Consider the following 23,834-nt stretch of genomic DNA (forward strand, 5'->3'; position numbering starts at 1 on the left):
GAAAAAACTGAGAAAAGAGGACAGATATACAATATAGTAGTCTCTATATACAGACTCTACATTCACTGAATGTAGAGTCTGTAGGCAAACCCCGGAGATCTTGCCTCTGGAAGAAGAGCGGAAGAGCCCTGGTTTCCAGTGCTAGGCTGTTTGTAGTTCGTGTGATATTGACCAATCACATTTGAGCCGGCTGCAGTTGTTGCCAGGTTCAACGGTCCGTGCCGTGAGCTAACGAGGCGCAACATAATGGGCGTCACTGCAAACTCTGAATCCATCGCAATGGTTCAGCATATTTACTTATATATAAACGGAAGTCAGAAACAGAAATTCGCCTCCTCCACCCAAATCAAACCGGAATGCCAAAAAATCGGGGGTCTGCCCCATCGGCTGTATTCGGCGTCTGCCAGAAGTCAGACGCCGAATACAGCCGATGGGTTCCAAGAATGACAATACAGTAACATAGTCTGAGCGTATAATCTATAGTTGGAGCATTGGCCCAAGAGCCAGTGAAAATTGGCTGAATGGCACAAAATGGATGACGTAAAACGCATCATCTGGCAGATGTGAGCTGGGAGAGGACCAGGGAGTTTACCAAAGTTCATACACACATACTATCTACATTGTTATGATACAAAGCTGGTTGAAAATGGTCAAGAAATGCGACCACAAATTTATGTAGCTTTGAGTTTTCTGGATGTGTGAAGAGGCCAGCGCTTGCAAACATGTTAGCAATATTATATTTACAAGGTTTACAAAAGGATGCTCGGAAATTTTATTACATTTTGATAGAGAGTCTGTTGTTAGGTATTGTTACCATTCTGCTGAAAAAGATAACAAATCAAAGCATAGCTCAAGCCAACATCAGTAAAACAACTGGCAGGAGCCCGGTGTCACTTAGAAATTGTTGAAATCTAGCGCTTGGGCAGTGACTTGCGGCATCAGAAGCCAACGAAAAAAGCTTGTTTTCATAGTTTAGCGGCACCTGGCAGCGTCAGGGGGAAACTGGGCGGGACAAGGGCCAACGTTAAGGCGGCGAAAGTGCGACTAGGACGGGCGGGAGGGATGGGGGATGGATCCAACAAACAGGACTTTCACCTGAGAGAGCAGTGTTTGTGTCCTGTAAGATTCTAAAGCCGAACCCTGTTCTTTGTTCCTAAACCTAACCACGTGTTTTTGTTGTTGAAGGACAAAAAAACGTCAATTTGTGGAGTTGTACCGACGTAGTTTGTTAGTTTGAGACTATGTAAATGTAAGATATCCCGTGAAAACAGAAGTGTATTTCGAAAGATGACGATGTATGTAACAGGCAGAACTTGACAACACGTGCCAGAGCATCAACAACCAACACCCCCAGGGTACCTCGCACGTCATATGTGGATGTGAAAAGTCCATGACCAAACGTCAGTATTTGACAAGGTCAGAGTGAGAATGAGTTGGATTTTTCATTTCAACATTAAATGATGCTGCAGCCAACAGAAGGAGCATTGTGTTGTTACTCAACTCAAATTATGACCTCCAGGAATGTCTGTTTGTATTAGAGTAGCAGAGGAAGCACAAGCAATTCATTTGAGAATTTGAGAACTGCAAAATGCCGTATGCTGCTGTAAATGCTGCGTAAACTGAACCATGATTGGTTTGAAAACATAACAGTAAAAACAACATTTTCAAAATAGCTCTTTAGTGTTAGCTACAGGTGAAAAATTAGATATCGCCCCCTCAAGACATTCACCTGTATTGATACTGCAGCTGAGCCGTAGAGATACTGAAGTATTATAAATCTTACGTTAACTATTTTGGATATGAGTGTACTTTTGTTGTCGAACATGCCAAAGGCCAGAATTTGTATATTTTCATCCCAGTTTTTGATCTGCAAGGTTTTGTCAGTTGTTAGAAACTAGCAAAAATTACCAATTGTAACAACATGATATTAAGTCAGTTTATTCGCTGAAATAAAAAAGGAAATGGTCACAGGTCAGTAATTGGTTCTTCTGCTAAGGTTTTGTATCAAAGAGTTGTAATCGAAAGTATGTGTCAAAAACAGTGTAGAAATAAATTAAAAGAATCCACTGACAGTTTATTCATCACAGATTTTTAAGCGGCTGTCGTGCATTTTCACAGCAGAACATTGTGTGTCTTTTCTTCGACACAGATCCTCGAAATTGTCTCAACTATAACCAGCTTTGAAGTCGATGACATACCAAAAATCTTTGTCTGCACACACTTTAAATGATTAATCTCCCTGGTTTTGATTATCATGATTTTTGTGCATTTTAGGTTTTTTTTTTTTTTGTTTTTTTTTTTGAGAACTCAATTACCCCAACAACACTCCCTTATTAAAGAGGACAATGGGGGGCTTTGATTACACCTGTGCATGTCATCAGCCTTTGGTAAAGCTGTTTGGTATTCATGTATCATCTGACAGGCAGCACTGGAACTTATTGAAATTGTGTTTTTTTATTAATCTATTTCTGCACAAACAGCAGTCGAGAGTTGAAATGCGGTGCCTCTGCAATAACACTCTGAATGAGAATCTAACCATCTGTACTCTGTGTGAACTCTTTAAAACAAAGCATGAAAGGAATAGTAATCAGCTATTTCATAACAGATTGAAATATTTAAAATGTCCATAGGACCATGAAGTGTGTTTGTTTGTTGCTATTTATGGAAAACCAAATAGCATCTGTAATTTATTTGTCCTGACTTGTTCTATATTCTGTCGCGTACATCTTCTTTCCTGTCTTTTAATACACCCTGATTTTTCCATGTCTCTCAAAATCTTCATCCGTATTCCTGTCTCTCCATCTTTCCTCCCCTCTGTCCAGTGGAGGGCCAGTGGCTGGAGTGGGGCCCGTGGTCGAGATGCAGCGTGACTTGTAATACGGGAACCCAGCAGCGGCAGCGGCGCTGCAGTGCGTCGGTGCATGGCTGGGCTGAGTGTAAGGGTCCCCATCAGGAGAGCAGAGAATGCACCAACCCCTCCTGCAGCGGTAAGGCGCACAAATGAATGCTTAGTATTCACACTCACATGCTCTCGAATGCCATTATGCAAACATGAAACATGCATTATCTCTGTGTGGGTTTCTCTGATTCCTGTTCCACATACCAGCAATTTGTGGGTTGGGGCCTAGTTTGGCTTGCGAGTCAGTTTCGACCGGGGGCCCTGGAGGACAAAAATACTAGTGTGCTTTAATGAGCCTGGGGCCCAGAATGGGCTCGTATTGACTTAATTTGGTGTACCACCCTAAAAAATTGAAAAACTTTCCAAACTGCTGCCTTAGAGTTGTAACCTAGATTTAATATTCACCAACAACTCCCATTTATTTTTCACCTTACGTGCCGCTCTTGTTCCCTCCCACCCTTCCCGCTCCCCAATTTTCACCGGCGGTACTTCTAGGAGGAGGTAACTGGGGCAGCTGGAACCACTGGAGTCTCTGCAGCAAGACATGTGACTCCGGTTGGCAGCGTCGCTTCAGGATGTGTGAGGGCACCGGAATACAGGGCTACCCCTGCGATGGCTCAGGAGAGGAGGTCCGGTCCTGTAACGAGAAGAAATGTCCCGGTCAGTGACTCAGTGAGAAAATGAAGGAGAGCCCCATTATGCTTATGTACATATTATTCATGCTTGGAAACTCTGTATAAACACTTTTTCGCTGTAGACATTTTTTTTTTCTGTGTGGCTGCATCTCTGCATGCATCTCCCCGCTGGAGACAGTGTGTGTATCTGTGTGTGTGCCCAATCCGTACATGCACAGTATTTGTCAGGCAGAATGGAAGTGATTCCCAGTGGTTCGCACCACAGCCAAAGGCTTCTTTTGCAATTTTAGTACTGCGCTCTTCTCATCTTTATCTGTCTCTTGTCTGTCTTCCCGTCAATTCACATTCCCATCCATCTTTAGCTCTTCATTGATTTTGCATGTCCGTGCCTTGTGGTGCTGTCCTTTTATCCTCTGTGTTTACCTGAGAGATCCTGAGTTTCTCCTTATATCACTCCTCTTTAACATTGTTTTCATCGCTCTAATCTCACTCGCTTGCTTTCACTCTTTCTGTGTCTCTCTGCCTGGTTGAGGGCGTGATGTTCAATGTCAGACTGTCAGCCGCTGCAGGAAACAGTGTGGTTTAATAAGCATGCCTCTCGACTGAAGCTATGTGTGTGTTTCAATATGCAAGTGTATGTTCTCTACGAGCCTGAATGCCACATGTGTACGTGCTCGCATTGAGTGCTGACAGACTACAAATGATAAACTTCTGAGTGCAGCCTCCACCGTGACCCCTTTGTTTTGAGTAGCTCCCAAGCCTCTTTTATACAAGACGAGGATCTTGTCTGTTGGCATTTCAGGGGAACATCATATCATATTTTCTCTCTTTCAGCATCTCTTTCTCTCTCTCTCCCTCTCTCTTCACTCTCTGTCCCTCTTCATCTCTCTGCATCGCCTCTGCCAACACTCGTCTGCCCCCTCGGAATATCTACAGAGCACTCTCCCCCGTTTTTTCATCAGGGTTATGAAAGAGAGGGAGGGAGGGAGGGAAAACAGATGAATAAAGAGGGGGGTAAGATGAAGAGGGAATGAGATACTGTACTGTGGCAGTGACACTGACAGAGAGCACTGAGCAATGTACAAGGGAATAAGATTGGGAGCTGCTGCAGGAGAACATTGATTTGAATCTTGTTTTTTGTGCTTCTCTGTCTCCCTTTTTTTTTGCTGTCTATGTATGGGTCTGTGGGAGTGTGTGCGCGGTGATTTTTCTTTTTCTCAGCGTCTGCTAGACTGTGCTTCATTTTACTTTTTCTATGTATTTCTCGCCCGGCTTCTACAGCTCCTCATGAGATTTGTAAAGACGAACACCTCCTCTCTATGGCGTGGAAGAGAGCCTCAGCTGGAGAAACTGTCTACAACAAGTGTCCAACTAACGCCACTGGTCAGTCGCATGATATACTTTGCCAAAATCTGATGGAAACATATTTCGGAGACAGCTTGTGTGAATTTGTGATTCTGCTCAGCCTGGAGTTTTTAGTACGCCTATAAATCAATGGTGACATAGCACAATGCAACAGAGACTCAAACTGTAGCTAGTTCATAAAACAAACCAACCGGTCATAAGCTAGCATTAGTACATGTCAAACAGGAGCAACAGACATTTGCTGGCCCCATAAAGAAAGCAACCACAGAAACTCGCGCTTGATCAACAGACGATGAAAAAATAGAAAATGTTCAAAAGGAAAACAGGGTCCAGAAGGAGCAACAGAACTGTCTTAGCCCCGTGAATGTACATTAGCACCCAGGTGTAAAGATGAAGACAGCTAGCTGAAGAGGAAGACAAAAACAGAACCTACAGAAACTCATACGAAATCAAAAAAATCCACAAGAAGAAAATTTTAAAAATGTCCAACATGCATTAAAATTGTTCAACAGGACAATTGGAGATTTGTTAGCCCAAAGAACTGATTTTTAGATAGTTTGTAGCAGTTTAATTCAAACATGTAAATAGCAAATAAACAGAATAATCATACCGTAGCAGACAGACATAAAAACAAAACAGGTTACAAAAGGAAACACGAAACTAAAAACAACATATAATGTCCAAAAAGAGGAATGAAAGGAAGGACAAACTTATTTATTCCCACCCCTTCTCCATAAATGAATAAAAGTTAATTATGTAGCTTCCCATTAGTTTAAAGCTGAACAATAATGAATTCTTCTCGACATATTCTAATATATCAATTACCAATGATATTTGTCTTAGAGCAAGATATAAAATAATTACAAAATATATATATCTCATTCAAAAAAATAATCTCATCTTTATATCGTCATCCAATCATGACAGATGTGTTTTGCTTTGTCAGACTATGAACATATACACAAGCTACGTATGTATATATACATGCTCACACATACATACACAAAACTGATAGTAATAAATAAAGAGTAAACACCTGCTGAGAGTCAAACACCTTCTTCATTCTTGTTCCTTGTGATAATCATCTCTTGAGCTTCACGTTCAAACGGTTCCATAGTTTCACTCCAGAAATAGAAATACAAAAGCGTTTTCTTGTTGTTTTGAACTTTAATTTTCCCCTCAAGTGATACCCACCATGCCTTTGACTGAATAATCTTTGAATATTTCTTGGTAGTAAGTTGTCTTTTGTTTTAAATATTATTATTTTACCAAGAAGTACATTGCAACGACAGCAAAGCAAACATCTCATTAGTATGAAAGAAAACATTGTAAATTAAATAACGTTATGATGAGGATATCCTGAAGTTAGGGTGACCAGATGTCCCACATTGCGTGGGACTGCACAGCATTTCTGTCTCTTTTCATGCATCATGCAAATTGAGACCATGTCCCATATGATTGGTTGTCACCCACGCTTGCATCCCCCCTGGCCAATGAGAAGAAGCTGCATGAAGCGGCCATCCCACGTGGGCTCTGTGCGTTTAAGCGCTAGGGCCCGCCCCTCCCGCCCCATATAGCAACTATTTCAACCTCCTTGATAGCAACAGGTGTCAATAGGCTCGTTCGAGATGAGCTGCGCCTCGCCTGGAAGACGCAGCGGGGGGCGGTGACAAAAAGCCACGGTGAAGTCAGACTGTTTCCCGACAGTTTCCCACAGCCTTCAGTCCGTACAGGAAGTCACAGACACACTTGCATCTTGTCTGGAATGATGTCAGTTCATTAAAAGAGTGATCAGACCCATATATCAGTTTGTTTTCAGTCTCCAGTTGTTTTAATTATGATAGATTCATTTATTAAAATGCTTTGCAGGTGATCTGTAGTTTATGTTCATGGTTTATTCTCCTGTAAATCAGCATCATATCAGTTTGACCTGTCCCCTCAACTACACAGGTCTCTGTGTTGCTAAATAGTTCAATAATTAAAACAATCCAGTGTTAATATACAGTAGACTCTGTATAGTTCATGATGAATGTAGTCTCTGATGACTAAACTTTGTGCTGGGGGTGGGTGTCCCACATTGTCCCCCACAAACCTACTCCTTGTCCCACATTTGGTTTATTGGGACCTGGTCACCCTACCTAAAGTACTCTGCTGCCAGTGTTTTAAAATGAGATGTGCTCCTATGTCTGGAACCAACAGGTACTTTGGATTTAAATGCTGAAATCCATGTCTAAGGCTCATCAAAACTGCTTTGTTTAAATAGTATTTAAGTAACTATTTTGTATACAGAGGTGATCATTATAACATTTCCAACTCTTACACTATCCAGCGTCTACTCTTAATTAGGAACAGAAATATCCTGCTTGAATATAGTCAAACCTTATTATCACTGTAATGTGAATCTAAACTGAGATGCTCAAACAGCTGCTGCCAGACCTTTCATTTAACTCCCAGAAGCAGAAACAAGAACAACCCTTGATTTCTTTCACACTCTTTCTTCTTCAGAATTTCAGCCAAGAGCAGATGTGGTTCAGACTGCCTGTAATATAAATGTGTTTCTACATCTTTTAAACTATGGCGTTGGCTGCGACATCAAAACACGCCTGCATGAATCAGGTAGCCTGCCAGCAAAACATTAGAACTTCAAGAACATTACATTTAAGGTAAATCGTTGTACTAAATTTAATTAACCGTGAAACTTTACAGTTTATTTATGTCACTCCATTACTCATAAAAAGGCAGCGCCACAGCTCAGTGAGTGCATATTTATTTGGCGAGGGAAAAGGTTTTGTCTTAGTAAAGTATTTTGGCAGCCTTCACCAGTTTATCTGCTGGCTGCCATGTTAGAACAGCCAGCTGGTGTGAGCTGCCAAAGCTGTTACAAATGAAACATTTGGTAGTTGTAACTATCCTAAATAACATTTTACTCGGAAAAAGGCAGTTTCACAAAAGTGACCTTTTGTTTTTATTGTTTCGTAAGTGGCAGTATTGTAAATGTGCAGCGGCTTCACTCTGTTACAGTTCATCGAGCAGACTCCCTGTGTGTTACCCCTGACCTTAGTGTTGTGATAAATAGAAAGTACCTCCAGGTTTTAGAATTCATGCAAGGTATTTCTGTATTTTTGGGAGTAATATAAATTTGTATATTAAGTAAAAGATCTCTCTTCATTTCTGCATCATGCATATCGTAGTTAGGCACAGGAGCAGGCTCACTGACCGTGAATACAAGGCTCCCCCATTCACGGTCAATGACTATTGGACACCATATTAACAGTAATGTATTATGATGTGTTCCTGCAAAGGTTTCATTCCTAAATTTGATAAATTCCGTTTAATATATTTGTCTCTCTGTCTCTCTCTCCAGGATCTGCTAGTCGTCGTTGCATGCTGGACAATAATGGAGTTGCTTTCTGGGGTCCTCCGAGCTTCGCCAGATGCGTCTCACTTGACTATAGATATTTACATTTATCTGTAAGTTCCCTTTCAAAAAAACAGCCGAAACTCTTCAGCAAGAAGAAGAACAATGCATATATTCTTCCAGTTAGTTGCAGTATCACAGCTCATCTTCAGTTCTGTCTGTCTCATTGGCTCATTTATGAGAAATTGAAAGCTCTTTCTGTTTTCACAAGTTATATTCTGCCTCAGTTGACCCTTTTTTACCCACCCACCCATGTACCTCTGTTTAACTCTCTTTTTTTAAAAAGTTTACTCAAAATAACAGAGTGTCTTTACTCAAGGCTTGCCGGTATCTCTAATTAGCTTTTCCAGAGCTCTGCGCACACACTTATCAATTAATGAACATGGCTAATGAATGCGTTCATCAGCCGGGCTGTTTTCCTGCTCTGTGAACTTCAACCTCTCTCATCTCCTCGATGATGGCGGAAGGAGATGGAGGTCAGGGATTGTACGTGACAGAGCTGATTGCACTGTTAGCTTCTGTCCCAACCTTTCATTAACACTAGGAGTCAATAATTAATTTTCTGTGATTGCTGTTATCTTCTGTTCTTCCAGGCTCTCTCTCTTTCTCTCCCTCTCTGCATTTCACATTCACACGCACACACACGTACACACAGTCTTACTTTCTGTATCTCTGTCTCTGAAGTGATGAGATCCAATTCCTGCCTAAGAGCTGCTAGGCCTCTTTTTGCTCACCTATTTTAAGCACAAGCCCAAAAATCCAAACATGTACATATATACTCCTGTCTTGAATCATCCCCCTCGGCTCACATCCCAAACATTGCTGTGATATCTTAGGGGGGAAAAACATGATCTTTGATTTGTTTGGTCTTTCTGACATTTTTAGCAGCTCCATATTTTGAATAAGAACATGTGTACTATATACAGTAAGCGCCAACGGGCGTGCATTTAATCAACTCGACTGTTACAGGCAGAGGTGAAACCACCTATTTTCTCAATTTCTGATTCTGTTTTTCTGTTGTAGTTACGAGAGCATCTCGCGAAGGGTCAGAGGACCCTGGCCGGGGAGGGCATGTCTCAGATCGTAAGGAGTCTCCTGGAGCTCTTGCAGAGGAGGAGCTACTACAGTGGCGACCTTCTCTTTTCCACGGAGATCCTGCGAAATGTGACGGACACCTTCAAAAGAGCAACCTACATCCCAGCTCCCGACGACGTGCAGGTAGGGAGAGCCTTCTCATGAAGCCCCCTCAAGTCAGCACACACAGACACATTTGCAACATCTCTGAATTTATTCGATGTAGAAGCTCCACTGTCTACTGCACGGGATCTGCATAACAATGAAGCACAGCTACACAGTTGCCGTGGCCTCAAACAAGATTTTTTAGCAGCGTTTTTCTCTTTTCACTGCCTGTAAGTGAGCAAAATGCTGCTGTCTCAGTCAGTCATTTGACAGACATTATTTTATGTTTTACAATATGCCTCTGTACAAAGGACGACTGTAGTTGACTTGACAGAGAATAAACTGCAGTACTGCTGCAGTACCAGTGGTTGGTGGGTGCAGGTTAGCAACACGAGGGGACAATGGCTAACAAACTAGTGTGCATGCAAAGACATACAAATGAGATGACAGAATCTAAGTCCTCTGCTGCATTAACGACTGGGAACATCTTGTGTCTAGAAATTTTTCCAGATAGTCAGCCTCATGTTGGACATGGAAAATCTAGAAAAATGGGAGGACGCCCATCAGGTAAAGCTTTCTGTATGTGTGTGTGTAAACATACCATAACCAGTGGCCACCTTTGTGCCAAGTTTCCTAAATATGTGTGTGTGTGTGTGTGTGGTTCAGTACTTTATTGCGTGTGCATTTGTGAATTTGTGTGTAAAGGTGGGTGTGACCACATCCCACATTAACTTTTCATTACAGTCATAAAACCACACCTGTTTGCTAAATGCGATGGCTGCCCATTAATTATACTAGGTGTATGTGTGTGCACATTTGTGTTTTTTTTGTGTGTGACCCATCTTGATGCCCTTGAGTCGAGGTGTATTTACTCTCCATCTGGACACAATAAACAAGCAACCAAATATGATAGTATATCCCACGTGGCTACAATTTACCGCCCTGGAACACATTCAGTGGTCTAGATAATGCAATGAATAAAAAATGTCTCAATGGGTGAGATATGCCTCATAGAGAGTTTGCCATGGATGATAAATATGTTGACGTGGTGATTGATGCTCACCCCTCTTTTTCATGCCTGCATCCACAGGTCGCTCCCGGTGCTGCTTTGCTGATGAGGATATTAGAAGATTTCATTCACCTCATTGGAGAAGCCCAGAAGCCTTTCCAGAGTTTCCTGGTCGTTACCAACAACCTCAGTAAGTATCACACACCGCTGTCCCGCAGCAGAGACAGATAGGAGATAATTTCACTCTAATGTTAGTGTTAAAAGGCATTCACTTACTTAGAGTTTTTATAAATTTAGGTCTGTATTATGGTGTCAAATTTTACTATTCTTTATCTTCAGTTAAGCTCAGCCAAGGTCTTTGTTGTCATATCAAAACCACTTCCAAATGATCTATTTTCAGCTTTTCATTTCATTTAGTCTCACTTCCAAAAGTTCTTTGTCTCTTAAAATACCTGCTGTACGACTTTTAACACTAACGTGACTCAGTCACCCATTCGGGATGTTATCAGCCCAATAAATGGCCATTATGTGTGGTTGTACACCATATAGATATGGGTCAGTAAGGGCCTGCTACACATACTGGTAAGTTCAGAAGGTAATTATCAGCCCATTCAATGGCTGTTAGCAGATCGTTGGGTTTCACTTCTATTTTCCTTAAGCTGAGGTGCCAAACCAATGTGGTTATGTTTAGAAAAAAGATCATGGTTGGTATGGGTTGTGCTTGGGACTTGAATCCCAGTGTCCTAGGTGAAAGTGCCATCCATCACTACTACCTGTCCACCTGCCCTATATATGGACTTTCTCTCAGATGGAAAACAGTCCAATTAAGTCCTTTTCTGCACAAAGTTTAATTTCCTGGCCTGATAGTGGCCTTCTCACCCTAATAGTAGGTTTGACAGGCACTTCTCACCCATATCCCAAAGCTTATCACATCTGATCTCATCTGTTTTTTTTGCTCACCTCATATTTGACCAGTCTCCTTTGTTTCAATTTTGCCCTGAAGTGAGTGTTTGTGATATCTCTTGTTTGTCCAGTGATAACCGTCCAGCGAGAGCCGGTGTCGGCCGTTTCCAGTGATATCAACTTTCCCATGAAAGGCCGGAGAGGGATGAAGGACTGGGCCAGAACAGCAGAGGACAAGCTCTACATCCCCAAAGAGGTCTTCACCATCCCAGCTGAAGGTAGAACAACTAAGATGGATATCCACTCTCCAGGGTTTGGTCACTGTTTTGTGTTTTTCTTTTGGTACTAATCTGTACCACTCAGACTGAAACAGTTATCAGCTCCACTTGTAAGCACATATACCAGTGTCCAAGAACCGAGGCTGTCAGAAAAGGGCTTAAACAGGTGGTTTAACACATTTGTTTTGTGCTTGGGCAGGCTGAATGCCCTCCTGTAGTGCACACTGCCAGGATTTGACCCAGCCTCGGTGCTTGCTTCAATGGTTCTTATAAAACAGTCATCTGGATGAAAGAATCAAGGCCCAACGAACAAATCTCGCCATTAGTATCAAAAGGAGCTTTTTATTTTTAGAGCAATCAGCTGTTCCAGAAGTCTGTCTCAAGTTGAGGCACTAAGCTCATAGCCATAATTTGGATCTGTTGTAGCTGTCATCCTTACTGTCAGTCTTGAATGTTACACAAACAATATGAGAACCCGTTATCACCCCACTCAACTCTCTTCAGCCAAGGTCAGACCAAGAAGTTATCGCAGTGCGAATTCACTCACTCAGATTTGTTTCATAGAAGCAGACAGAAGGCTTCTCAAGGACGTTGAAGGGTAATGCTGACGATTTGGATTTGGACTGTAAAGACGCCCTGGAGGGCTTCTCAGGAAGACGCAGGTCTTTCATCTGCAAAGAAGTGTGCCGCTTTCCCTCGAGAGCATCAAGTCCTCGTACAGTTTTGAAAGACATCTCTTCGCTTTTAGCAGAACAAGAAAGCTAACTGCTGTTAGTCTTAGCTGAAATCTTTTCCCATATGGTTTCAAGTAACGCCAAGAAACAAGCAAAGTGATTGTCCAAACACATACCACACAGTGGAGTGGAGGATAAAGAGGACACCAGGAAGCATACAAGCTAAAGTTGTTCAGGGGAGGCAAAGGGACTTAAAAGAGTGGGAAGAAAGTGTCTTCTGTTAGATAAGAGAAAATATTGTGGCAGATGTGATCCACTACCAACGGCGGCGAAAGGTCACATCCCACTGGAAATTACACTGGCAGACTTCCTGTCTGGCACCCCGTCCCTTACCCAAATTAAAGTTCAGAGAAGCTGCAGGCCGAGAGAGCAGAGCTGTCTGTGACCTCTGACTTGCTGCGATGACACAGACTCTTTGATTGGCGTTCACGACATCCTGTATGCTAACCTCAGGGCACCTCACCTCGCCTCACTTAGTCTCTTTGTCTCTTTATTATGCACAATGTAATGTGCTTATTTTGTGCTTCTCTTCAATCTAACCATCCATCTTGCTTTTATGTAGCAGAACCTGTTTATGAGATGCCCGTGAGTTGTTTTGTTCAAGTTGTTTTTCCCGATTTTATGGAACAGCAAATGCAGATATCTCAAAGGATGAATGTTCTGCTGCAACTGGAGACAAAAGGGTGCACAAAAGCTAGACCTTGTGTAATGCTGCTGCATTGCAATGTTGTCTTTGTGCTTATTCTCCATTTATCCTGCCTTTCTGTTTTACTTCACTGCTTTTACGCTTTCATGCATTTTCCTTCATCTTGATTCCTTTGCCCATTATCTTCGTACTTTGTGGCGGGGAATGTTTTGTCTCCTGCAGTGCTGGTAGTGCAATAAAAGTGACCGGCTGCGTCACATTTACTCGGCCATTTTCTCTTATGATATTCAGCACATGCCATTGCCATTTTAGCATATGCTATTTAGTAAATTGTTTCATCCCAACTGCATGTCGTCTTACGAGTTAGGGCGATATTATTACTCTTTGCCCCTGGGGGAACTCTGCCTCTTCCCATTGGCAGTCCATGAGTTGAGGTCTTCAGTTGATTGCTATCAGTTTGATTGGTTCATTTACTCCATAATGAAAGCCTATCTCAGATGGACAGCTTAACTATGCTCATAAAGGCCCATTGGCACCTTTGTGTGTGCACGTGCACACACAGTTGCACATACACACAACCAATTGATAGGTTCATGAATCGCTTCACTGGGCAGAGCTTGGGACTATTCTTCACTGATTTTCGAAGTGACAAGCTCCCTCCCTCCCTCCACTGTCTCTCCTTCTCTCATAAACACATACATGCAGGCGCTCGCTCTGTCTCGCAGCCATGCTCACACATACATCCAAAAATACAAGCCGGCAATGACTCCATATTTCAAACAGACCATTGCTGGTACATGCATGCGTTTATGCTACGTTAACTTTGAAGTATTACTCAAGAAACAGCGCACACCACATGAGTTCTCCTCTCTGTGTTAAAGACCGACTTGTGATGTGTTCAAAAATATAACTAGTAAACTGGGAGTTCGATGATTAATGCTGAAAAAAAGTTGTGTGTGCAATAGGAAGAGTTGACATTTTAGGAAATGGGCCAATTTCTTCTTCTGATGAGGGGGAAATCAAGGGTTTGAAAATAGACATAAATAGTTATGGGTCTGTGAAAGTGCTTTGAATTATACATTTTGTGCAAGAATAGAAATTACTCTTTTGATTTTTTTTACTGAACATTAAAAGCAAAAATCTGTTTTTTAAAATTGTTTTCTTTGAGCTTGTGCAAAGCCTACTGGTTCTCATTTTAAAAATTCTTAGGTTTGTATGTTACTGATCTTGATCCATGTCTAAAATGTGCTGCTTAATGTGATGTTTAAGAAGGTGTGGGAACCCATTTACACCGCAAGCAATGCGTAGCGTAGCACTCGCGAATGGCCGCTGTTTACTCACATTTTCATTTCAGCAAGTGTGTTAACAGGTTAGAGCATTCACACTGCATCCGTTCTACACGCTGCTCGAGTCGCGCTGCTTCACGAGCGCTACGTGAACGCATCGCTTGCTGTGTAAATGAGGCCTAAGAGCAGAAACCAGGTGATGATTAGCCTAGCCTAGCTTAAAAACTGGAGGCAGGGCAGCTAGCCCAATGGCTAGCCTGACTCTCTTGAAAGTTTGAAGATACACCCACCAGTGCATCTAGCTAATTACTAGTAAACACATATCTTATTTAATCCATATACAACCAGCACTGCAAGAATGACATCACTAGATACAGTGAATGTTGTTGTTAATTATTTAGCTCTGGAGGTGTTGGTTGGCATGTTTTTGGACTTACTGAGCAACCCAGTTACCCCTACTTCCCCTTTCAGCTAAAGCCCCTTTCACACTGGAAAAACCCCCACAAACACCCATTAGCATCTGGCTTTTGTTTTTCATGGGATAGATTACAATCAGTTTTCACTCCCTGGACAAATAACTCTGCAGTAGTGAAGGGTATAAATCGGCCTCAGCTTCAATCAGCAATAAACTTGACACCTGGGTGGACATGCTAATTTTTGCCCCTTTTCCGGCGTAATGCAGTGATGCACCACCACAAATTTTGTCTGTCTCTGTCCAAGCAGTGCTTGAACATCTTTCCAAATTAGCTGGTACTGAGTTTGAGGGGCTGAATATATAACAGATATAAAAAACCAACATAACATTTTCACCGGCCTTCATGCCGCTTTCTATGTTCATACTTGAAAACAGCATACTAGTGCATTGCAGAGTTATGTACATCTTAATAAAAAGACCTTGATGGTCTAGTTCTTGAAATTGCAGGTTAGACAGTGTGCAGGAGTTTTTCCTACAAGCTGTGTTCTGCTTGTCCTTCTCCTATACACCTTTCTGGAAATAGAAGTCTGCAAAGTATTCTTTTGTTCTGTGCACAAAGGTTGTAATAAAAGCAAACATACAGAAGAAAGAAAGCAGGAAGGAATGAAAAGTGAATCAAATAGAGCTGTGCGGATGGAGCCTTCAATCTTTGATTAGAACCATAAATTATAGCATTGCATCCACTGCAAGCATATCTTTTTCTGACAAATGGCATATTCAAGTCCACAGCCGGTGACTGGTGGTTTGACATTTCGCTGGATTACAGCTGACCACCAATCATTCAGATGTTCAGCAAGCGCAGAGTGACGAAAAGTCTGTTCATGGGAAATTACAGTTTTGTGATTGAGTGCTTTTGTGGTATTAATCATCCTCTTGCGTAGGAGTGCCACCCCATCACACACTGATTTACCATTTACCCACAATACACTGACTTGCTCATTTGCATGCCTTTGCAGACACTGTCCAATTAGGATCCATCACACTCACAGGCTTTCTCATGCTGACTTTGATCTGGGTTTTTTTTTTTTTTTTTTGCCTCCTCACAGTCTCACAATTGCTTTTTTCCCTCACTGTCGAGATCTTTTTGTCTCTTCCTCTTTCGCTCCTCATCTGTCTTGCATAGCTATCTCTCTTCCTGAGTATTACCTCTTAGGCAGCAGGCAGACAGATTTTGGATGAGTCACCCAGTGCGTCTGATACCATCAGCCCCCTCTGTCTCCTCCTCTCCTGCTTTCTGTGCCCATGCTTCTCCATCGCCTCTCTCAGTCTGAAAGGGCAAAGGAGGGAGTGGCGTCTCTCAACATGAACTCTTCCCCTCTTACTTTTCCTCCCCACTTCCCTTCGCCTCCCTCACTTGAGACAAAGTGACATTTACAGAGGGACAGTATGTCTCTTTGGGAGCCCCTGCTCTTTTTGGTGAAAGAACACTGAAGGGAGTGGTGGAAGGCAAGGGGTTGTAAAGAAGGACTGTTGGGGGAAGTTGAAAAGTGGGTTGGAGAATGGCAACAAGTTCTGAGGAAGAGGAAGAGACGAAAAGGGATTTGAAACAAGGGGGAAAGAGTGTCCATTGAAAAGAAAGAGAGTGTGGGCACTTATTGAAATAATTGTAATCAGGTTAATTGCACGATAGAGCAATGAACTTTCAGAAATGAGGCTTTGTTGAGCAACAGAGGAGCTACTGGTTGCTAAAAGGTCCAGAAATTGACACAAATAGCATCTCCACCCACACAGTGTGCAACCAGGATCTTGCACCTAAAATATGGATGTGTTTTCGCCTTGGAAGCATAATAAGTGTGAATATAGAATATAGCTGTCACATCATGCTCTGCAATTAGCTAACTTTTCTTGCTCTGATGTAGTCAACAGAGCATTTGTCAGCGACAGCTCAAGAGTAAATGAAAATTAAGATGAGATCGCAGGTTGAAGAGGCAGGTGAGATCTGTGCTTGTTTGATTCACCGACAAAGAGATGTGTTTGCATTTAGTTTATTTATGACAAAATTCCCAGCGCAGGACAGGTTATCTCAATCAATCACAAATACTAACACTTCAGCCTATAAATTCAAACATCAGATTAGCATGTGTCATGTGGTCATAACCCTGTGAGAAGTCTTTCCAATCAAAAAACAACAATTGCTATATTTATGTTGATGTTTTGAATATTAATGTACTGCAATAGGCCTTTATTTATTTTTTTTTTTTTAGTAAAAAGGCAAATAAGAATTAGTTTCCATACATCTTTAGCACTGACTGTATAAAGCAGTGGATGTAGCCACCACAGTGTCACCCACTGGCTTGCAGACTCCCATTTTGAAGCCTCGAGTTTGGCCTCTGTGCTGTCACCATCTTGGATTTTTTAACCAGAAGAGACACAAGGTCACTTGGTTGGACAAGAGGGTGGAGCTGTGTAGGAGGGAGGGGTGGATTGGACCAGTTAGCTGAGATGACACCTCATAGACAACCTGTCAGAGCAGCAATGCCTTTAAATATGCACAAATTTAAGCCTTATTAAAATGTAAACAGGTGAGTTATAAAAAAAATGAATCCCCGGTACATTTGTCATCCATCCATCCATTTTCATCCGCTTATCCAAGGCCGGGTTGTGGTGGCAGCAGGCCAAGCAAAGCACCCCAGACGTCCCTCTCCCCAACAACACTTTCCAGCCCCTCCTGGGGGACCTCAAGGAGTTCCCAGGCCAGATGACATATGTAATCCCTCCAGCGTGTTGTGGGTCTGCCCCGGAGCCTCTTACCAGTGAGACATGCACGGGACACCTCCCGCCCAGGAGGCAACCTAGTCGGATGCCCGAACCACCTCAACTGACCCCTTTCGGCGCGAAGGAACAGCGGCTCTACTCCGAGCTCCCTCCAGATGTCCAAACTCCTCACCCTCTCTCTAAGGCTGAGCCCAGCCACCCCATGGAGGAAACTCATTTTGGCCACTTGTACCAGTAAATCGAAAGCTTCGCCTTCTGCTCAGCTCCCTCTTCACCACGACAGACAGGTGCATATGTTTGTCATGAATGCTGAAATCAGCTAAAGAGACCAAAAGTGTTTTTTGTGCCAGACTGTAAACATGTTCATTTCTACTGTAAAGTTGAACATTTTAACATGGAGGTCTGTGGGGTCTGTCTGGCCATTTGAGGAACTGCAGTTTTTGGCACAATCAGGTTGACTTAATTTTTTCAGCACCGAGGATTGCTACTTGGTGTTCAGCTGTGCTTGTCCAAAAAAACATGTTCAGCAACCAGTGCCCATACACAGGATAACAAAAGGTACACAGATGGATTTACGTGTGATTTGGAAGGTGTTTTAGGCAAACAATGGCATTGATTTGGGCTGATTGGTCGCAAAATTTCCTGTGTTTCAGAGACGGAGGCGGAGTCAGAGTCAACTATGTACTATGTCATCGGAGCCATCTTGTACAGGACGTTGGGCGTCATCTTACCTGCACCAAAGTGAGTACTTCTCATGTAATCCACTGTCTTATTTTTTAAGCATTTCAAGCTTCTTCCTCTCCATCCCCTGTCCTCACTTTTACCTTCCTGTGTCTCTTTTTGTCAGTACTTTCTCTGACAACTTTTGATCTCCATTGTATCTATTTTTTTGTTTTGTTTTGTTTTTGTTCTCACTACCTTTCTATTTCTGCACCCTTTCTTCTGTCGCTCCTTCTCTCTATCTATTTCCAACCTCAAACTCTACATCTGTTTTCTCTCTCATAATGCCTATTGCTTCTCTACTCCACGCCTTGTGTCTGCCTAGTTATCAGACAGATGTCTTGGATCTCCGAAAAAAGTACATTTCCCTAGATGTTTTCTTTTGCATTGTCAATGTATTTTTGGAAGTATACACTGGGCTTCAAATGGGTGCGGGCCTAATGGGTCCTGAAACTTGTATAGAACTTGGAGAAATAGAAGTGAGGAGGGATCAGGAAGTTGTCAAAAGGCCACTGTGATATGGTGTTTGTGCTGGCCCTGGGCCCTTTTATTCAGGTCAGTGCTCTTGGTTGTGGATGAGTTGGATCTGTTAAAACCCTTTTCTCCCTGTAGCTCTGCTGAATGCTAATAGGTCCAGTGTTCCGTTTTTACTTGGGTGCCGGCTTTATCCCTCTCTCATTAGGTTTTTCTTTAAATTATTCATGTATTAATATTTGCAAACATACTTGAAACCCGTCAAAAGCATGGCACACTGGGTGCATATGTCTGTTTCTGAGTGTGTTGAACGTATGCATTTGTTAGCGTGTATGACAGACAGCAAAAGAAAGCAACTTATCAGCATATTCCACTTTTGTAGTTGTATTTGAAGAGAGACAGTTCAAGCCAATCTTGAATGTGCAGTACAATTCTCCCCAAAAATAACACTCTTCTGTGTTTGACTGTGCGTGTCTTTGCAGTCCCCCTGCGGTCATCAACTCCAAGATCCTGACAGTGACAGTACGGCCAGAACCACAACCCAGCAAGCCCATGGTGGTGGTGGAGCTGTCGCCACTTTTTAATGTAAGTTTTTTTTCTTTATTAAAGATATACTGTGCAGAATTTTCCTAAAAAACAAGCATAGACTCAGAATTCCTCTCAGTCATCAGTTATGACCCACTCGTAGAGTGTGGCGGGGTAATTCTCTGCCTTCTGCCTGTATCTTCTTATTTTCTTCTTATTATCTGTGTTTGGGACGTCTATGGCTGTGTACCCCCACAGCACTCAGGTTAGGGCTAGGGGATATGGACAAAAATTCATGTCTCGGTATTTTCAGGCTGAATGGCGATACACGATATATATCCCGGTATCTTCTACTAAGTGGGCTACATGTTCCGTTGCGAGCTGATCCATGGCTGAAGTCCCCTGTTGTTTGAGCTGCATGTGTTTTTCCGCAGCAGGGCAGGTAAAAGAAGTTTACCTGGTGGAGGTGAGCTGTTTGCAGAGGTGCAGTAAGAGCCTGTTGTCTGCAGCTCTTCATCAACATCTCACTGTGGCTGTTTCTGATTTTACTCTTCCTCATAACTGAAGAAAAGCTGCTCATAAAGTTTCACTAATTCGGTTATAAACACATTTTAATTCCTATCGAAACTTAAATATAAAAGTTCCACATTATTTTGTTATGTAAATACTTGTATCGTGAAGCACCAAAATAAGGAAATGTTGAGCTTTGGAGCAGCAACTTCACACAACTTCTAATATGGCTGTTAGTGAACATTAAACAGTAAACTAAAGCAGATATCTAAAGTGAAAACAGGCGCAGGAGAGAAACTAAACTCCAAACCACAGAGATTTGGTTAGAAACTACAAAAGTACTGAGAGCTGAACACATAGAGAGACTTTTATAAACGTCTGTCTCTCTGGTCTCCTGCAGACAGAGGGCTTGTTTGAGGGGGAGAAACAAGGTGGTCAGGTGGTCGGCGAGACGCCACGGCCACCCGCTTGAGTGTGGGCAGCCCGGCTTTTGGACCTACTCTGGAGAAGGAGTAGGTGTGCAGCTCAGCGTGGCACTGCGTCTCTAAACTGATAACAGAAACACAAATTGGCACAGCATGGCTTGACTGGACGCGGCTAAAAGTTACAGAGGAAAAGGCCCACAATATTGTACAGTGTGTGCTGCTGCGGTAACTTCATTCATCTCACAGACCAATTTAGTGCAGCTTGTGCAACATACAGACCGATGTCACACTGTAGACTAATGAACAGACAGATTAAACAGAGGAGTAGCTCTGTGCGAGTGTTGATGGAGAAACTGTGAGTGAGTGAGGGGGCGGAGAGTGTGAGAGGGGAGAGATGAACACTGGTATGCGTTATGTGGCGCAACTTGACCCTATATCGATTTAAACGGTGTTGTCTAAATTTATATCTTGCTTGAAAATGTATCGATATATTGTAAGAATTGATATACCGCCCAGCCCTAGCTCAGGTGAGGACGGGGCCTTATAAAAAGTTAACGATCAGAGGCCAGACAATAAGCAGAAGGCATCCAAGAGACACAGCACCAAAAAGATTTTACTTTTACTTTTACTTTCACCAGCAAACAAACTGTTTACAAACAATAGCCAACAATCGAGCATAGTATACCTTTAAACCTCTCCTTTCCTGTAGCCATAAGATGTGTTTTCATGCAATAAAAAGCATTAGCCACCATAAGTCCTTAAGATCTACATCATTTCAAAACAGTGTAACTTTTCCAACCATCCCAGAGTTGTTCAGGTGACTCTTTAACTTATATTCCTACATCAAAGTGTTACATGCAATGGTTTGCTTTTTTCTTTGTTATTATATACTTGTATATTGAGCAAGCTTTAGCCAAGGAAATAAATCTTTTCATGGCTTTAAAGGATCCCTTCTCTCCCCACTGACCCATGTTTCCTGAGTTCTGATGAAGGAGAAAGTGCTGCATGCTATAAAGCGCCATGGCGCTCGTTGAATTGCCTGAATAAATGCAGACCTTTTTCACTTCCTTATATCGTGCCGTCTCCTGGCGCCTATTCAGTTTATATTACAGTGGAGTGTGTTATTATAAACGACTCGTGGGGTGTCTTCATTGGAAAGGGCTAAGTGCAAGTTTAATGAGAGGCTCTCTTCACGACCTCAATAAGATGCAGGTTTCATTAGCCATTCTTCTGTGCAAAGGTGGGCTCAGTTTTGAGAATAATGTTGAATTTTTAATGATTCATCTCTTGACAACACAAACACACAGATATATATATATATATATATATATATATATACAGAATATACACACATACTAAAATCTTCCGGTGCAATCGGTTTCTTGCTGTGTCAACCAGGACCTGAGGGTCAGAATTATTGCAGAGTGTTTCATTATAAAGACTTTGTACTCATTCTCCATCCCCTGCCACTCCATCTCCCTGCTTTAAACCACTGATTCATTACTTAATTAAGGCATTTCTTTTTATATGCCTTCATCTTTTATCTTCCTATTATTCTGCCTTTTAACACTTTTGGCAAAGCAGAGGTACTCCAGGTTGCACACCCTCCGTCTAGAGAGGGTGATGTCTTAATGCTGAAGTAAGCATGCTGCTCTGGATTACGAACCGGAGGCTCCCGCTGAGGACAGACACCTCTTCTGCACACAGGGCTGGGATGCACGTATGCATTCTTTTTTTTTTTTTTTTTTTAAACACTTTATTTATAATTTTCCAAATATCCTATAAAACAGTCATATTCTGTTTTACAAATAGCCATAGCAAAAACAATCCCAAAAAGAGACAAAAACAAAGACGGACCAAACTGAAAATCAACCTGATTAAAATCAAATCAAAAGACAGCTGACAGACAAAAAAAAAACCAAACAAACAAAAAAAAAACACAAGTGCACCTAGTATTCCTTATCCAAGGGCAGGTATAAAAGCTCCAGTTCCAGTTCCAGACCAGGTAAATTGTTCACATAAGTTATTAGAGGGTCCCAGGTTTTGTGGCACGTATGCATTCTTAGACCGGTATTTGTGAGGACATTCTCATTCTGCTCCATAGGGGAACTCTTGTTACATTTGCTAAATCTAGGAGATTCACAAGAGAAAAAAATTTCCCTTTGTATAGGTCAAGCACCACAAATGCTCATTCCTATATTTCCCATAAAGTTCCCGAATAGTTTCTTTCATTAGAGTTCTCCTGTCTGATAAATACCCAGGTTTGTTTAAACCCCATGTTCCCATTTTACAACGCAGGCTTTCTGTGAAAAAAAAATTATGTCTCAAGTCCAGGGAAGAAGTTCAACTTCAGCACAACCACCCTCAAGAGAAATAAGTGACTAAAGTGATGTAGAAAATTAATTAATACCACATTTGAAAATTAATATATCTCTGCAATATAACAAAAAATGAAATGGCATTGCAGAGGATACAAGTGATTAGCATAATATTCGTTTGGTTTCATTTGAAATGCAACCACTGCTCATATCCGTAATTGCTACTTGAGATTAATTAGGGTTTTAGCAACTCCTAAAAGCAAAATTAAAAAAATAATGTTTTTTTATAACCAAAGTAGTTTATGTTTGTAGAATTTTACTGACGGATTAGTGTGATTAAAAGAGTTTATATTTTATTTATTTTTGACATTTTGGCAAATACACTCATTAGATTTCTTGCCGAGAGCTCTCATGCCTCTTAAATACGAAGCTAATGTGCATTGCCTGGGATAGTGAAGGCTTGACCCACCCTACTCTCCCTCTGATTGGCTAGAACTTATCGCCTTTATTGGTTGGAATGGTTAGGTTTAGGCATAAGGAGTGAGATTGGTTAGGGTTAGGATACAAATGTCAGGGTAAGCCAATCACATGCAGGTAAGGCAGAGTAGGATGGGTCTTCACCATCCTAGGAAATACAAATTTGCAGCTAGTTAGCGTAGCTTAGCATAGGACTGGATACCAGTGAAACAGCTAGCTTGCTGGCAGGCTGCTGGCTCTGTCCGAACGTAACGAAATCAGCTTACCAGCACCGCAAGAGGTAATCTTTGGACAGAGCAATTTGGAAAGCTGCCAGCTAGCTACTCCTGTTTTCATTTTTATTGCTAATATAAGCTAACTGGGTGCCACCTTTAGTTTTTTTTCAATGGATGTGAGAGGTATCAACCTTCTCTTTTAACTCTAGGAGGGAAATAAAATAAAAAAAAATGTATAAAAATCCCTATAAAACACGTTTAGATATCAGCGAACTATAAAGCAAGAAGAAAGTTAAACTACTTCATTAAATGTAGTCAAACTACTTACTGATGTACATGCCCACATCATTATCTTACCTCAAAGGCAATGTTAACCTACTGTCTGTTCATCGTTGCTCAGCCTGGCCTGAACTTCATTAGGCAGAAAATGCTGAGCCACTATTTGGGCACCGGAGAAGACATGGAAGTGAAAGAGAGAGCAAAGTCTCCTCTCGTGGTCTTCAGCTGTAGTTGATGTCGACCTTGGCCGGTGTAGAAACAGCCAGCTACTGAAGCAGTGGCAGCAGCTGCCTCGGGCTTCACTCTCAAAGGGGGGTGTAGGGGTCTCTGTGTACGGTCATGTCTTCAC

At 42.0% G+C, this 23,834-nt stretch overlaps 1 protein-coding gene across 2 annotated transcripts in view; it reads left to right on the forward strand.

Annotated features, from left to right (window-relative positions):
* adgrb2 (adhesion G protein-coupled receptor B2) overlaps window positions 1-23,834 on the forward strand; it is a 316,757-nt gene that overhangs the window by 200,365 nt on the left and 92,558 nt on the right. For both annotated transcript variants that reach the window (XM_049602672.1, XM_049602673.1), the window contains exons 6-15: window positions 2,823-2,987; window positions 3,395-3,559; window positions 4,816-4,917; window positions 8,264-8,370; window positions 9,341-9,535; window positions 9,995-10,063; window positions 10,587-10,695; window positions 11,540-11,686; window positions 18,196-18,283; window positions 19,219-19,321. In XM_049602672.1, coding sequence (XP_049458629.1) covers window positions 2,823-2,987; window positions 3,395-3,559; window positions 4,816-4,917; window positions 8,264-8,370; window positions 9,341-9,535; window positions 9,995-10,063; window positions 10,587-10,695; window positions 11,540-11,686; window positions 18,196-18,283; window positions 19,219-19,321 — 1,250 coding nt within the window. The remainder of the gene's footprint in view (window positions 1-2,822; window positions 2,988-3,394; window positions 3,560-4,815; window positions 4,918-8,263; window positions 8,371-9,340; window positions 9,536-9,994; window positions 10,064-10,586; window positions 10,696-11,539; window positions 11,687-18,195; window positions 18,284-19,218; window positions 19,322-23,834) is intronic.

This window comes from Epinephelus fuscoguttatus, linkage group LG17 (assembly GCF_011397635.1).
Source record: "Epinephelus fuscoguttatus linkage group LG17, E.fuscoguttatus.final_Chr_v1".
Taxonomy (NCBI): Eukaryota; Metazoa; Chordata; class Actinopteri; order Perciformes; family Serranidae; genus Epinephelus; species Epinephelus fuscoguttatus.